Raw genomic sequence first — 17,940 nt, 5'->3', positions numbered from 1 at the left:
AATCTTGATAAGAGTACACTACAAAAAAATAGGCTTAGAATATCTTGTGTAGGCAATGAGCAAAGAAGGCTAAATTATCTTTGTACTCTCATTGTGAACGTCAAATAGACTGTCATGTCTGCTCTGAATTCTAACATAGAAGCGTTAGGTTTCTATCAGAGCCAGTTTTTTTTTTTAGCCTGTTGCCTATTATATACTATAATATTACATGACATAGTTTATGCTGCGTCAAAACATATTATGATAAAGAATATTGAATCCACTATTTATTTTCTGTGTATTACACTCATCCAAATAAGCGCTAGCATAAACATTATATTGAATGTTCACTAAAAAAAGCTGTAGAAATTGGGGGATGTTATATTGGAGAAATTGAAGTTGAGGATTCTTTACAACATATTAAGGAAATATTTTGATACACTATTCTTAAAGTTTTACCGCTTTAAATATCATAAAATGTTCAGAATTTAAGCCAACATGTCTTGGTAATTGACAATATAGGCAAACATGCTACCCTAAATAATTGGACAACAATTGTCTGTATAAGACAAGGAATATAACCTCATACTACAATTGATAACACAATGTATTACATACATGTACATTACATTGTATGTAATAAAAGTAGAAATATTATATCCGTCATGTTATACATGGACAAACACATGGAAACTGATACACAATAGACATGCACAAACTGGATTGTTTTAGATTTATTGTTGACAATTTTCTATTATACAGGTTTAAATGTAAACTGTTTACAACATAATTGTTCATTTCTTAAAAGAAACATGAATAATGTATATGGACAATAAAAGAAATTGCCATTGTGCCATGTTATAAACTCAGTAGTTGAGCATGACTGTTTCTATGAAATTATCATTAATTACCATCAATATACAATGAATATATTTTTATATCAGATTTATAAAATATGCTAAATAACAACAACATAATTGTGAAATAAACACATGTTTTATATTTAGTTTCTGCTGAATAAATAATATTTAGTATAATCTTTTTTGCAGTTCCAGTTTTTAAACCTGTGTTATGAGCTTCTATACTGACCCTATTGAGACACTAGAAGCACTATAATACTGATATTTAAATTCTCTTTGTCCAACTTGTCTCATTAGAAGATCTTAATTATTCAAGTCAACCATAAAATAGATGTAATGTTAGCATTATCTACAAACTGTTATCAGTTAACTTATATTCTTGTGATGATCTCGAGATACCAACCCAGAGTAACATTGACTGTTACTTTCCTATTTAGCTTTTATTACTCTGCATCACTCCTGGATATTTAAACTACAGTATGCAAGATAATTACTAATCCCATTATTGTAACTTTTTCATAAACGGGGGCAATCCTTGTTTGAAGAACATGTAAATTCATTAAAAAAAGTCATTTTCAAGATATTTTTCACCATTTGCTTCAACTTCAATATCATAATTATTCAGCATTTAAGGGCTTACCCTAAAGTTTAATCCATGTTTCTAAACCATTCTTTTGTCCTATATTTGTATAAACAGAAGAATTGATTTGGATTCTTTCACGACCCTTGACCATGACCCAAACTTTCATGATTTTTTCTATATTCACAACAAAATATCTTTTTAAAATCTTTAGCTGGGCAATCACTTGACCACATTATTTCCTTTGATCTAAGAAGCTATAAGTTGTTGCATTTAATATAAAGTTTGAATATCTCACTAGATCATACCATTCATCATCCATATCTTCCAAAACCTGAAGAGGCTGAACCTTGTGATGCATTACCAGCAGAAAAATTCATTCCTTGTTGTCCAGAGTTAGATTGTTGCATATTGTGAACATGCTGAAATATAAAACAGTTCATGATTAAAGTCAACCTAATAGTACATCATATTTCTAAGAACATTTCTCACTGAAAATTCTTTTAGTACGAATTAAAAACATTTATACTTGAACTTTTTCGATAAAAACAAGCTTAGGCATTTTTGATTTACAGTTTTGATTTTTAAATTAATAATATTTAATTTTATTGAAAAAACAATTATTTCTATAGACAAACTCGAAATTACATGCACTTCAAAGTTACAAAATAACACATCACTTATTTGGTAAAAAAAAAGAAGTAAATTAACAACATATAACAAGAGATAAAACTGTCTAGTTTAAATTTGAAATGCAGCAACTCTGTGGAGGAATAAATTCAAACTATCATTATGAGACCAGAAAAATTCCAGTATTTCTGAACCCTGTCTGAAAAGTATTTTGCATATTTACAATATATTTACATACACACAGAAATTGAAAGAATACAAGTAGAAAGAGAGTTAGTAAGTTAAAACTAAACTAATAACATGCAACATTCATAAAACTGAAGAGGGGGGTTGGGGCACACAGAGTTGGAAGATGATCAGTATTGCTTTATTTCTTTAGTTTCCAAATTTACTTTTAAATTAGCATTATATCAGCTGAAAAATCAACAATTTTCATTATTTTTCAACACACCTTTTTTTGAGTTATATTTTTCATAATTTGTAAAATTTGAGTGACAATTCTAATAGTAAAATTCTACAAGCTAGGACCATACACAATTTAAATCTTATTCACATATTGGACAATACTGTTCTCTTAAAACTTTCTTTATACTTAGCTGATGTAGAGAATTGACAAATAGCATGCCTTTCTTACTTGATAATCACCACTAACCATATTATTACTATTACTCGTAGTAACAGGGGGCATAACTCTTACTCTTTTCTGGGGAGGCTGATCAGATTGGTTTGTGTTCGTTTGATTCTGAAATATGTTAATCAAAACATTACAAAGCCCTTTTATGGTTTTTTATACTGAAGGAGATGATTTAATATAACGTTTCAGGACTGAAATCTCAAAAGGGGACTAGCAGCAGGATAAAATGAGAAGTGGTATAGAAAAACAGACTGATGGCAGGGCAACTTTTCTGAACATACAATAAATTAGGTAAAAATTATTTTCAAGGTAGACAACTCACTTTATTTTCTGATTTATCCTCATTATCATCATCACTAATAAATTCTCTTTTAGGATAGGGGATAGGATAGCCTTCAAATACACTGTAATAGATAAAAATATCAAAATAAAAACTACTTAAAGATTTGTACAAAGACACACACTGCATAATTACAAATATAATGTGTATCCCTTCTTATGCTCAAGTAAATCTGGAAAAATACCTATCACAGATAATAGTATGCACTTAGGCTGGACAAACAAATAATCAAGTTGGCATGGACAACATAATATTGAGTGGTAGTATCATGTATTCTTATTCTTGCACCTATTTTTAAGGGAGCATTATATTTGAGTCATAGACAGATTAATAAAAATCTGATAAAGTTTTGAAAATTTCAACTTACTCTTGATTAGGTGGTGGGTCTTCAAAATATGGATCTTTTAAAGCCATTTCCGATGTCATTCTTTTAGTTGGGTCCATGGTTAATAATTTTTGTAACTGAAAAATATCAAATAATTATCCTAAAAATAAACATGAACAACTAAAAACAATCTAACTACTAAAAATTTCTCTATTTGGGTGGGTTTAACTTCATTCAAATTTGTCCCAAATCATTATGTCTAATTTGGTTAAAAAGAATGAAGACTCCATTTGCATAAGCCTACAACTCAGACAATGGATGTATTACTTGCTTGATATAATTCATACTCAAAGTTATTAGTTACTTGGCACAGAAAAATAAAATACTGAAGTAAAATACTACCTACCATACTAAATGCTTTACTATCTGATTTGACTTTATGTTTCTCCATATATTTCATTAGATTACAATTACCATATCTATAATACAATATAACTACATAGTAGTACTTATTACCAAAATACTGATGAAAGAGGAAACTTCAAAATATCTGTAGAGTTTCTATTAAAGATGGGTTCCCTTATTTTAATTTATGAAAATGACAATGCTAATACTTATTTGAATAGAAATGACTTGAAAAAATACCAGTTTGTTTCAAACGTTCAAAATTTATTCATAATTAGCTAAATTAAAAGAGAACAACCTGCAGAATTCTAATGATCAGGAAAAGCTAAAAAGTATTTTTTTGTTGTCAAGACTGTAAATACATGGACATATATGATTGGTTAAAACTCTTAATAATATGCAATAAGAACATAATGATATGATTAAGAACACATGATATTTCATTAGAAACACCAATTAATCAAATAGTTTGCTTCATATGACACTAAAAAATAAGGGAACCCATCTTTAAGTAAAAATGTTTTTTCTACGATGTTGTTTTCAATATTCTTCTGAGCATTCAAATATAATAATATGTACGACATACCTTTTGCCTTCAAACCTTTAGGACAATTCTGCATGTAACAAAGTTATGATAATAAAGCCATTTTTGACGTCACAATTATATTCAACAATCAAACTCTAAATCTATTAATCTCTATGTTAAAAGGGTTAAATGTGGATAATAATGAATGTTTACAAAATTAATGGCTATGACTCACGTGGATCGTTTAAAATCCTTCATCAATGTTGGATGTTCTGGCATTTTTCTGATGTCTTCCCAGTCTTTTTCTGTTGAATAAACATGTGATTTAGTTAATTCATAAGTTGATAGTAATATGGTTTTAAGGTTTAACTCCATTAACTGACAAAAATTAATTATATGTAACATTATACAATGTTTTTCTATACTGAACATTAGCATTATTACAACCTCACACTTGAATCTTCTATGTGCAATTTGTTATGCATGCAATATTTTTGAGAAAATACTAAAACTACACAGTCTATAGAACTACCATTGCCACTTACCTTGTGGAAATCCCATAACATTAAATATTCTATCTAACTGATCATGGTGATAAGGATTACTGGTTTTTATATCTTCTTGACGACAGTGGAATATAGGTTCTGATGTTAATAATTCAGCAAATATACAACCAATAGCCCATATATCTACAAAATAACATTAGGACAGATCACTAAATGGATTTCTACTCAAAACTGGCCAATAATTGTGTCGCTGTGCCCCCTAGGACTTTGAAAATATACAACCAATAGCCCATATACACGTATCTACAAACGAACATAAGAACAGGTCAGGTAATGATACTAAATGGCTTTCTACTCAACACTTAGCAAAAATTCATTTTTGTTTTCCCTAAGACTGAGATAGCATGCTAAAAAGATATTCAGACAGAATATGTTGCAATATTTCAGATGAAACAAGAGTCTTAAAGGGATCCTACCTCTCAGAATGAACATAAAATTTCAATCAAACTTGGTCAATAATACCTTGAATAATTACTAATAGTTTATGGACTATTTTAGGTCATATGTACAGGGATTCCGTGGTATAGTTATGACACAAGTTAAGTCCACTGATTAATTTATCTCCTTGAGTTTGAGTATTTAAATTTTATGTTCATACCTTTAAAGATTCTCTTACCAGTATACAGGAATTTATCTTAAATTTCAATTTAGACAAACTGAGCTTACCTATAGCTTTAGAATAATGTCGAGCACCTAGTAGTAACTCAGGGGCTCGGTACCAAAATGTTACTACAACAGGATCTAAATCAGCTAGTGGTTTTAATGGTGAATTAAATAATCTAGCGAAACCCATATCAGCTGTGGGAATAAAACCGTAAACATATTACAGGGGGTTTTGATTTACATTGTTTCTAATGAATAAATCTTCATAAGATTGAATAAGCAAAAAAATTTAATACTGGCCACAGAAAGTTGATGTGAAATATGTGTTCAATAAAAAAAAAGCTACCTTGCACAGAAATTGTTTTTGCCTCTGTACATTGCATATTGTCTACTTTGTTAAGAAGTTATCCAACTTTAAACTAACAGTTAATTTATTTCTGACTCACCAATTTTAACCCTGCCTCTTTCAGGTCCCTCTCCCATCACCAATATATTAGCTGGTTTCTAAAATATAAAAGTATATTGTTTAGAAACACAGTGTTTTTTTTAAACAAGTGTTTGATACCAAAATACAATATATTAAATAACTGCCATACATTTTACATTTAATTGTATGGAGGGGCAATTAATATATCCAGAGGGGCAATGGTATATGGTGTTTAGCAGCAGTAATAGAATTGGTCCGTTGTAGGAATTTTTTCAGAGGTATGGGCCTGAATCTACTTCAATACTATTGTTTTCTTTAAAGCTTTTAATTAAAAGTTACTTACCAGATCTCTATGTAACACCCAGTTAGCGTGTAAATAATGTATTCCATCTAGAATTTGAAATATCAGAGATTTCACCATGTTTCTTAAACTATGTACAGGTTTCTTGTTCGCTTTAGCTGAACGGTGAAACTTAATAATATGCTGAAAATATTTAGAGATCGAAAAATTCATTGGAATTAAAACATAAATTAAAATACTATCTAGCCCACAACTACTCAAATAAATAAATTTTCAATGCACAGGAATATTAAAATAGATAACCTGTGATAAAAATCTTTCTCAAAAGAACTATCCAAAGCAAAAACAATAAGCTTATATAATACAAAGAATTTCTATTCTATTTGATATTTCAATATACAAAGTTAAAAACTTACCCATAAGTCATGTTCTGCATAGTCAAACAACAACCAAACTTTTCTATCAGTATGGGATAAAAACACTTTTTGTAGAATGATAACATTGGGATGTTTTAGTTCTCGTAATAACTAAAAACATTTTAAAAATAATAAAATTCAAAGTTTGATTGATGGTTCATCATCTATTTTACTTGATAATGCTGTTATTTATCATGAAAAGGGAATATATCAGGAGTCAATAGCTGATCAGTGCCAGTATTAAATAGGCTGTAGGAATTATGCAAGTATAAGCTTATCTCTTAAAGTCATTTATGGAATGATATGAAGAGAGTTTTACGTCCTACTTTTCTGCACCAATTTTTTATGGTGACAAATCTTTATGTTAATAGATCTCTATAGATCAGACAAATCACAACTACAAAATTTGTGAAACTTACAGCTATTTCTCTACATGCTGACATAGATATACCAGTTCCTTCTATCTGTTTTAATGCATATTCTTTCTTATCATTTTCAGCACTACATAATGGAAAATGATAACAAAAGATAAAAGAATAATGATCACATAGTAATAACAAGGTGTTTCACTATTAAAATAGTGCTAAAAATGTAAAAACAGGCTGAAGCATATTGGTTGTCTGAAGATCACACAGCATGAAACTCTGAGTAACAACTAACTTCTTTTTAGTAATTCTTAAAACTTGAATGTATTCGGGCTAATTACATATCGTGGGTGACTGCTTGAAACTTCGTATATGCCATATTTGGTCATTTTGACTTTTTGGTACCCTTCGAAAGCTCGTAAAAGCGCGGATCTTGTGATTAAAACCTCGTATTCTTAGCTTGATTGTAAATAACTCAAAAAGTACTAATTAAATAACACGTATTTAAACAGTCAGTTTAAAACCTCATAAAATATTATATTATACGAGGATCAATGTTCCTTTTTGTGAGGATGAAAACGAAAAACCTTGTATACTGTACTATTATACGAGTTTTTGGTTCAAAAGGCCTGAGTACTCAATTTCTTATACGAGGTTTATATTTTCAAAGAATGAAAACCACGTATAGCGGTAAAAAACAAATTATCAAAATTTTTTTAACAAAATACGACTACAAATAGTTTTTTGCGTTTTTCTCCAAAAGTAGTTTCGCGTCATATATCATTATATGAGGTTTCAAGCGGTCACCCATGATATTATCATTCAGTACTTAAAAAACCCAAAGCAACAGCAAAGGGCATCATCAGCATACGTGTGCACAATATAAAATATATCACACATTGGCTTGGGAAACTATTATTTCAATGATCAACAGTAATCAACACTTAATTATCTGGCCAACCAACAAGATAGGCGAATTGACATTAGGCCTACTCATGTGTCCGACATGACGCCAATGACGGTTTTTAACAACCATTGCCGAATATCTGGCATTTTATCTGAATGGGTACCAACTTTGATTTGCTTTTAGCTTTGTATACATGGCCATAAGTTCCTCGGCCAACCTTGCATCCTTCATAATTAAACAAATCTTCAACTTTAGCTCTTTCAGCTGCAGTTTTCACTTTAAAATCATAGTCCATTTTGACTAACTAGTTTTGTTTTCTCCTACCAGCATTCGACTGTTTCATCCGGCTACACTCATGTCTATTTTATTAATCCGCAATGATACATTTCTATTCTGGCTAAATCATTTGTCATTTCAATTTCACAGACATAATAGTCCTAGATTTGGTAGATCATGGATAATATTTAGATAAAACTGGACTTCACAATTTAAAATAGAGAAAGGAACAGAATGTAAAATAACTAAAATTGTATTAAAACTCCAAACGAAATTGCATAAAGACACTTTCGGACTATACAAGTTCAAGGTTAAAGTAAAATGTCGAATTGAAGAATTGTTGCCATCTCAAGATCAGTTAGAAAGACGGACTGTTTCCAGAAATAAAGATGCCTGAGTCCAAGCCATCTGCTTTGAGATGGAATCCTTGGAAAGTGTATGATGTGTCTGAAAAGGAAATGAGAACTATTAAGGAGAGGGCTAAATTCAGAGCGGCAATGAAGGCTGAATTTCAGATGAAATATACAAATCCGTATTACAGACGTGTTGAGGGTTTCATTGTAAGTTGAGGCATAGACCACAGGCTCTTGACGTTCTGTCAATATTAATGAAATAGGGGCAATGCAAAGAAAATAGTGTAAATGATAGAATGCATAATTATATACCTTAAACATACCTTGACATTATTCTCAGAATGTCAAGAGCCTGTGCATAGTCAATGGTTTTGGATATAAACATGGGTACTGGTATTTGCTTTTATTCCCCAATGGCAATGATGCAATAGATCATAACTCTTATTATGTAGTTTGAAGATAGCATATGCAAGCATGCCACTTATCACTGTCAAGGGGTTAAAAAAGCCAAAACCCAGCTGACTTTTTGAAGCAATGGCTGTCTAAAGCTGCCTAAGTCATTATTAATTTTGGTACTGATAAATGACTATTATTAATAAGCTATGAATCTTGGAACTAGCATTCATTGTATGTTATTGTTACCAATGTATAGTGCCATGTTTGAAGAACATACTATCTTATACCAGTAATACTAATAATGAATTTTCTCATGAAATATTTCAGTTCGATCCTGCACTCCAGAGACACATGGCCATGAGAGCTACTCAAGTACATTTCTTCAAACCAAACATAAAAACTGTAGCTGTGGCAATGATGACTTATGTTATACCTTTAACAGCTTTGATATACTTTGGCTTCAAAGCGATTGTAAGTGACACACTAAACAGTAAGATAGAATCTACAAAACGACTTAAGGAAACACTGTGGCTCAGTAGACGTTTGCCCATTTTCAGGGTTAAATCCTGACATAGGTCAAGATGATACCTTCAGATTTTTTAACCCTGTTTCCCCCTGTCAGTGATGCAGTTAAAAGGGGCTGACAAGGAATGGGACCATAAACCGAGGCCCTGTGTGCTACAAGCTGTGCATGTTAAAGATCCCTAGAAAGTTGGAAATCGAAAAAAAGGGTAGGCTGAAGCCGCTGTCCTGGCAAAATTTCCCACATTTTACCCTGCATGGCGTTGCCTGTCTTCATTATTACACATGTTGCAGAAAAGTAGAATGTAAAACTTCATTTCATTTTTACAAACGATTTAACATTCTTGGTTCCATAAATGATGCAGTAAATTTTGGGACATATGCTCACTGTTGTGAAATACCAATTGGGCTATACTGTGCACTGAATTTAATTTTCACATTTTTTTTCAGGCTGCACATGAAAGAAAATGTAATACTGGTGAAATAGCTTACAAGGATAGAACTTATAAATTCCAATAATCTGTAGTTACCCCCCCTGAATTAGATTTATTAAAAAGTTTGTTTATAATTTGAACTATTTTTTATACAAAATGCCATCCTACACATTCAGTTGTTATACCATTTGAAAGGGTTTTTTTTATATATAAGTTGAAATTGTGTAAAAAGAAAGATTCTTGATCTATGCACAGAAAGTGAATATTAGATCAAAATTGTGAAAGCCTAGAATTTAAATTGTTTTATAAATTTTCACAGGGACCTTGTCAGCTTCTGATAAAGATAAATTATGCTATGAAGTGTACATAGCATAATACTTTTTTTAAGACAGCAGTGAAAGTTTACTCTCTCCTGCTATTCAGATATCTTAAATTGCAGAGCTCATCAACCCAGTTAATGTCCTTTTTGTACAACTAGAATGTTTTGTTTGTGTCTACCCCCCTTTCAACCTGAAAAATTGACAGAATGAAATCAGGTTGAAAACTACAAAGGTATACTCTCAATCTTTGATTAGATGGGAGTAATAGAAATGTGTGAAAATTGCATAATTCCTTCCAAATATAATATGGCAGTGTGGAAAGAAGAGACGACTCTTGTTAACTTTTAAACATGGATTATTCTGGACACATGGATTTGAAGGCTCAAATTTCGACAGTGAGCTGTGAACACTCTTAATTAGCTTAGAAAAAATATCCCGTTTCTGAGATTAAGCCTAAGGTACGATTGCTAACAAAAATGGCGCATCGGCAGCTTTAGATAACAATACTTCCAAAATATTGGTCGATTTGTCTGATTTGCCGAATTGACATGAAAGGAATTTTGAGGGCGATGTTGATGTCGAGCGTATCTCGCCGATAACAATGAGATTTAACGAGAATAAATATGGCGGAAAGAAAAATTTAGAAAACAAGAAAATTGTAAATAAATGCTTGGTTAGTAATCTTTTAGTATTAATTTAGTCATATCTGCATAATTTAAATGTGTATTCCACTGAACCTTTTAAAACTATTGCCAGAGTATCTCGAAATAATCAATGTCAGTCTTTGAAAACGATATGTCGTTATGACCGAAATGTTGTTTTTCTCATCGTGATTATCCAGACAGACAGTGGCTGAAGCTCTTCCATACAACAACAGCCTGGTTAACCAAGAAATCAATATATTGACTGGTCTGTAGGCTATTATGTATCATCCTTGGACTAGTTATTGGGATTATCTCCAGATACTTAAAAAATAAATCACGACCTTTAGATGCTCATTAGCTCAGATGAATAAATTAATTTCAATTGGGAACACAATGGTGACAATGTCAAAAAGTTCAATTATTTTGAAATTATTTAATGCTCCTGTCACAGAGAGTAGTGTAGGCCTAGACCCATGTCATTAATGCTGGTCAGCAACAGAATTCTCACTTGCTGACTTAAGTTAACTGACTAGTTTATTTGTTTCTTGATCAAAATGACGTCTACTAATCACACAAGTTGTCTTTGAACAATTTTTACGTAGGCCCGTACAAAGTAAAATTTTGAAATTGTTTATGTTGAAGCGTTTTGAATATCAATACAGATATTACAGACACTTTCGTTTATATGACTGCTATTAAAACTTCTACTTAGAACCATAGGTTAGTTCAATAACTGGTAAAGACCTATTTACTGATTAATGAACTAAGGCTAGTCCTCTATTGGTGCGGGCACACAATTAGATTTGGTCGTCAACATTTATCGCCCTACTTGAATCTTGAGTATATCTCATGTGTGTCAGTGCTTCCACGTCAAAATTATCTCATTGCAAACGGGATTTATGATATGATATTTTTGTCGCTGATTGTTGTCATCATCCAATCAGATTAATTTTCCTTTTGATTGCATGATCTTAATGTGATTATCGTAATATTATGGTTTGGATTCTAGTACTTGGTTTTTTTTATTTGCCATAGCGAAAAACGACCGACAAAAGATTTCTTATCTCATCCAGTGCTGCAGTAATTATAGTTTACTTTTATTTTTTCAGTAAAATAAGTTAAAATGTCAGCAAAGAAAGGAAATGTTATTGCTCGAAAAGGATCATTTCATCAGTATGAATTCCAAGGTAAATATTGGGTTACTATATATTTTTTCTACTGGAAATATGTGCAAATTTATTAATTGATAACGAATCCATTGATGAAATGTGTCTTTTTCTTCACGCCTTACTGTTTTGAGTTTTTCACTTATATATTCTTTTTCAGGCCTGGGTGTATCTTATGGCAAACTTCAGTTTACTGCCTTCAATAGAGCACTCAACTTCAGATAACTAGGAAGTAAAATTCAATATCATTTCCATAACTTTTTTTGTGAATCTTTTTTGTTTTCAGGTAGTTTTTCATGGGAAGCTTACTTAAAAGAATCTGGTGCCATTCCTGCACCAAACAACTGTTTCAAACAGGTAAGTCTTAAAATATACATAGATTTTCTAGCCTTTCTATGTGTATCATAACATTTTTATTCCAATTAACTTTGGTTCCTTTAATTCAAGAAAAACTTACTAGTTTTTTTAACCTAACAAAACAGTTGCTGGTAGAAAAGATGTAATATATACCTTTAGGCTTTAATAATGCGTATAAAATCTCCAAGAAATGTGTTTATTTTCCAAAATATCTTTTGAACATAGACCATTGTCGGGCCATTTGCATGTTTTTTTTTTTAGCTAAGCTGAAGTATGATTGTGAATGTAGCAAATTTTTAGGTTTTTATTTCCATCATATTTCAGCATTTCCCACCACCAACAAATGAGTTTAAAGTTGGTATGAAATTAGAGGCATTAGATCCCAGGAACATTACCTCATCATGTATAGCTACAGTTGTTGGTACTCAAGGTCCAAGACTACGATTAAGACTGGATGGTAGTGACAATAAGAATGATTTCTGGAGAATGGTGGATTCTTCAGATTTGCATCCTATTGGTTATTGTGAAAAACATGGTGGCCTTTTACAACCACCTTTAGGTAAGAAGAGAAACTACTTTAGTGTGGCTTAGACTAGGCCTCAGTAGGTTTTAATTATTTTTGCTGCAATTTGGTTATCAAATTAAGAACAAAAACTAACATCTTACAAGAGTTTTCACTTCAAATGTATACAAATAGCATGAATTTTCAACTTTTTTGAAGGTTTTTGTAGTTGCTTCCCTCCATGTTACAGTATGAACTGAGATGAATGCCTCTTACATATTAGTACTATTTTGTAATAATATGCATTTTTTTTTTTTGCAGGTTTTCGAAAAGATGTAGCATCTTGGCCAACGTTTTTAATGAGAACTATGACAGGAGCACCGTTAGCTCCAAGAAGTGCTTTTAAAGAGGTGGGTTATATTTTTTACACACAGTTATCTCTGAATGTAGACAATAACTTCAGTAATGATCTTTTTTCACTCGTAAACACCCAAACATTATAGACGAATCTCCTTATGCATAAACCATCGAATAATCATCATAATAAGTTATGTTAAAATGTTAAGATAAACATTGAGTTTATAGTAGATTCAACGATTTCCTTGTGATGCAGTTATTCTGACAAGAGATGGGGCTGACATCAGAAAAGTAAATAGTTGTTAGTATTATGGATCTTAAACATCCAAAATTGAATTAACAAAAGATTTCCCCCTGACAAAATTTACTTTGGTAAATTGTCATCAAATACACTGCAGGCCAGGATATAAACTTTAGTTTCATTTGATTGAATCAACTTAATGTTTATTCTGTTCCTTTTTGGGAATATATTTTAGGAATGTAAGAGTCCAAAGACTAACTTATTTAAAGTTGGGATGAAATTAGAAGCAGTAGATAGAAAGAATCCTCAGTTAATCTGTCCAGCTACGATTGGTGATGTTAGTGAAGATCAGATCCATATATCATTTGATGGATGGCGTGGTGCCTTTGATTACTGGTGTAATTATGATTCTAGAGATATATTTCCTGTAGGCTGGAGTGCTATAAGTGGTCATAATCTTCAACCCCCAGGACAGAGAGGTGAGCCAATGACCATAACTACAAATGCCTCATGTCGAACTTGAAGAAAAAATAAATAAAACTGAAATTTTGTTTAGAGATGGGTTTCCTTTTTTTCATTTATGAAAATGAAAATGCTTATACTTATATACATAGAAAGTAGAGGTTTCCTAATGACTTGGAAAAATATCAGTTAGTCTCACATGATCTATGGTTTGACTCGACTCAGTGAGTTTCATACTTACTGCCAACCTTGGGATATGCCCTACTATTACAGTAATGGGCTTGAAACTATTTTGACAGTGAGTTGAATTTGCATCTACAGTGTTTTGTTCTTTAAATAATAAACTAAGAACTAACAATCCGAACTGCAAAACAAAACACTTGGAAAACATTGGGCAAGGGGCAAGCATTTGGATTCACATATCCTTCTAATTAGCCTGTCATGTAAATAAAACTTTTTTTCTCTTATGTTTCTAAAGTTTCATACTTTAATTCTTGATTCACTACTCATGTGTTGGTTTTATTTACATAAGCTTACAATTGTGTTTGTTTTTAGGAGTACCACAGTATAAAATAGCCAAATTAATGAAAGATCCAGAATTGTTATTATCACTTCACTCACAAGCCCAGATCAAAAAATCAGCCACCACAACTAGTTCCAATACCCCAGCTGAGACCAGTGTTAAAACTAATTCAGAAACACCCATTAAAACTCCAACATCCAGTCCTACAAACCTTAAACCACCTGTTTTAAGTCCAATTACCAAATCACCTCAATCTGTTAGTCCAGTTAGTTGTAAAACTGGCAGTGTATCTAGTCAAATTACGAAAACCATGTCCAATGCTACAAGTCCAGTAACAAGTGACAAACAACAGATGTCTCCTAGAGAAGCCACATCACCTGCTGTCACTGTTACAGAACCTGATACTAGTTCAGCTTTACCCAGTAAATCCTCTGCATCAAATTCAGGTATTACAAAAGTTGTAGTCTAATAAACCAAAGTTGCTCCACTTGCTTTACCATAAAAAACTAATGCAATACATATAAGGATGACACTGGATTGTTGAGTTCAACTCATTTGGGATTCATAGAATCAACCAGAACTTCAATAAAAAGTTTGAAAAGTTGGTTGATATAGAATGCAAAATGGTGGAAAAGGAATGAAGGCTTAATCTTAAATGTGACAGAGACAGATCCATACTGTAAGATTGATGCCTAGAATTGGAACAGATGAGACATGTTCAAAATTCATCAATAGAGCATAACCTTACAATAACAGAATGATATCTTTACTCTGTTCTATTTCCTATTTCAGTGTGTATGTATGTGAATACATCTTGTAATACTGGTACGTTTTTAAGTCAGCGTAAAGTTTCTCAGTTACCATCACAGTTTGGTATGGGACCATTAAATCAGGTATTACGTGAGGTTGTACAGTCGTGTATTGAGTGTGGTGTACAAGAGAGGGTTGTGTTTAATATGTTACGAGATGGAAATGGCAAGGTGGTTGTTTATGGTAAGTCAAAACAATTTTGCAATCTAAAATTGTAGTGAAAATTTCCAGATAAAAGTTTGAAAGCATCTTTATGTCAAACATGTCATACTCAGAAACTTAGAAAAGTGACATGCAGAAAAGCTTTCTTTAACTTTTGTTTAGAATTTATCTTTTCTTTGATTTTTGATTCGGAAAGTTTTGATTATAGATATCCTTATGGAAATTTTTAATTCTAATATAAATGATTTATGGTTTAAATTATTATTTTTCAGCAAATCAAGGCAATATGACATATACTAAAAGATTATCTATGATAGAAACAGCAGAAGAGTTATATAGATTTATAGATAAGTTTCTAGATGATCTAGGTTGTTGTGATAACTTTCTCTCTCCTATTAATAATGGTTGTAATAAATGTAATAAATTCAAACAACATTCAGGTGAGTATCTTTTCTATTCTTGTACAGCGAAAACCACTAGAAACTGCATCCTCTATAAACCGACATCCCTTATAAACTGGCATTTCTGAAAAGTTAAGACTGAATCACTAAATAATCTGAAGAAAAATGTCAATGGACCGACAACCCCTTTAAACCAAATCTGACACCTTTTTATACGCCCACATGAATACTTGACGCATTTTCGATGAACGGTTTTTGAGTTATTGCCCTTGACTTTGTTAAAACGCGTCGAAATTTGTTAAAAATAGTTCGTGAGCAGGATTGAAGCTACAGTTTTCAACCGATTCTGATGAAACTTGGTCTGATCATTGGAATTGATAAGATCTCGGACAAGTTCTAATTTGACGCATTTTCGATGAAATGTTTTTGAGTTAATGCCATTAACTTACGAAAAACGCGTCAAAATTTATTTGTGAGCACAATAGAAGCTTCAGTTTTCAACCGTTTCTGATGAAACTTGGTGTGATCATTGGAATTGATAAGATCTCGGACAAGTTCTAACAAGAGATATTTTTGATGAACATTTTTTGAGTTATTGCCCTTGACTTGATTAGAGCTGTGTGATTTTATTGTTTGTTGTATTTGGGTTATTGATATTGATTTTAAAAAATTTTGTGGAATTATTCAGTATAAATAATTTCTTCAATATGAGAAAATTCGTACTTTAGTCACTAAAGACTGTTTTATTATTTCTGACAGCCGCCAGTGGGCGTATGATACCTTGCAACGCAAGCTATCTTTAATAAAAAATAATGGACTATATTTCCAGCTCCAGTAGTAGATAAAGACAGTTCATTTAAACAGCCAAAACGACGCTGGTCTAATGATAGTGTAGACAGTAATAAAAGTGCCAGTACAGTACCTAAAGTATCCAGACGTTATTCTAGTTACGAAGCAGAAGGTAGGATAAATTTGCTATCCTGGCTTTCATAATTTAAACTTGAAATTGAGTTAATTTAAATAATAGTGCCACATTGCATTGTCAAGCCATGATGAATTCTATCAGGGATAGAACTTTAAAAGCAAATTAATTGTTAAGTCATATTCAACCATTGACCATTCGTACATGGCCAGTCTATAGGCTTATATCTTAAAGTCTGATATGCTCTTATCATGAATAATTTATATAAACAATGGGTTATTGCCCTTGTATTCAATTTTTTAGCTTGTAAACCCTATAGTCACTATTGTAGATGAATGCTGATTACACATGATGAAAGTGTTTATTGTAAAAAAAAAATTGGAAAATATGTGATATTACTTGAAAAAGAACTCTTAAGTAAAGATGGAATATTTTAAACTGGTGATGGTTGCTGTACTGTCAAATGTTAATATTTCAACAAAGCTCTCAGTGGGCGTATGTTTCTTTGCCTGACTAGCTATGCTTGTTTGATTCCTCATATCAAGGTTCCTTAAGGAACTTCTAATATTTTTAATCAACCAATGTTATTAAACTGGTTTTCAATATTACAGCCAGTTCAACAACTAATGATAATAATAAAGGGAGATTATCCAGTGATCCTGAAGATTGGTCTATAGATGATGTAGTACAGTTTATAACAGAAACAGATCCTGGTTTAACAGTTCATACTGAATTATTCAGAAAACATGTAAGTTTTTCAATGCATAAAATAAATGTCATTGTGAATTTCTACGAATATGAAATCAATACTCTTATCCTTACAGATTGTTCCTTATTAATATGTCATTAATTCGTTTTGATACCCTGATAAGTGAAAACACTGACTTCATTTTGTTTTTTATTTTGACTTTGTCCATTCGTTAGTTCCATTCCAACCAAATACTTGATATCTGATAGATCATTGGAAAAGGACATTGGAGCTGGTCTGCCGGTCATGTCCAGAAAATACAGCGAAATTAACAGCCCTGTTGAATACTGAATAGCTTTGTCTGAAATTTTCAACTCTTACAAGAAAGTAGGATGTAAAAGTTTATTGTATTTTCAGGAGATTGATGGAAAAGCCTTATTGTTACTCAACAGTGATATGATGATGAAATATATGGGATTAAAGTTAGGACCAATATTAAAACTGTGTAATATAGTACAGAAGTTAAAAATGAGAAAATGA

At 31.6% G+C, this 17,940-nt stretch overlaps 3 protein-coding genes across 3 annotated transcripts; 2 read left to right on the top strand and 1 right to left on the bottom strand.

Moving 5' to 3' along the window:
- Positions 1-2,641: 2,641 nt before the first annotated feature.
- On the bottom strand, positions 2,642-8,188 carry LOTGIDRAFT_210630 (hypothetical protein; the record flags this gene model as incomplete). The annotated part of the gene is made up of 12 exons (XM_009063933.1): positions 8,032-8,188; positions 7,012-7,093; positions 6,593-6,703; positions 6,219-6,359; positions 5,895-5,952; positions 5,512-5,643; positions 4,825-4,968; positions 4,515-4,584; positions 3,755-3,827; positions 3,391-3,485; positions 3,006-3,087; positions 2,642-2,791 (listed from the first exon to the last, which is right to left on the bottom strand). The coding sequence occupies exons 1-12, from the start codon at positions 8,157-8,159 to the stop codon at positions 2,642-2,644; spliced, it is 1,266 nt and encodes a 421-aa protein (XP_009062181.1). The 5' UTR covers positions 8,160-8,188.
- Positions 8,189-8,463: 275 nt separating this feature from the next.
- On the top strand, positions 8,464-9,979 carry LOTGIDRAFT_229348 (hypothetical protein). Its single transcript, XM_009063932.1, has 3 exons — positions 8,464-8,700; positions 9,217-9,360; positions 9,862-9,979. The coding sequence occupies exons 1-3, from the start codon at positions 8,530-8,532 to the stop codon at positions 9,928-9,930; spliced, it is 384 nt and encodes a 127-aa protein (XP_009062180.1). The 5' UTR covers positions 8,464-8,529; the 3' UTR covers positions 9,931-9,979.
- A 2,284-nt stretch (positions 9,980-12,263) lies between these two features.
- Positions 12,264-17,940, top strand: LOTGIDRAFT_107440 (hypothetical protein; the record flags this gene model as incomplete). Its single annotated transcript, XM_009063931.1, has 10 exons — positions 12,264-12,332; positions 12,657-12,891; positions 13,156-13,244; positions 13,668-13,911; positions 14,684-14,863; positions 15,210-15,410; positions 15,662-15,850; positions 16,629-16,751; positions 17,324-17,460; positions 17,818-17,940. Coding segments are annotated over 10 exons (1,590 nt in total), but the record flags the coding sequence as incomplete, so codon positions are not given.

This window comes from Lottia gigantea (assembly GCF_000327385.1).
Source record: "Lottia gigantea unplaced genomic scaffold LOTGIsca_6, whole genome shotgun sequence".
In the NCBI taxonomy this organism is placed as follows: Eukaryota; Metazoa; Mollusca; class Gastropoda; family Lottiidae; genus Lottia; species Lottia gigantea.
This window is presented reverse-complemented; position numbering and strand designations above follow the sequence as displayed.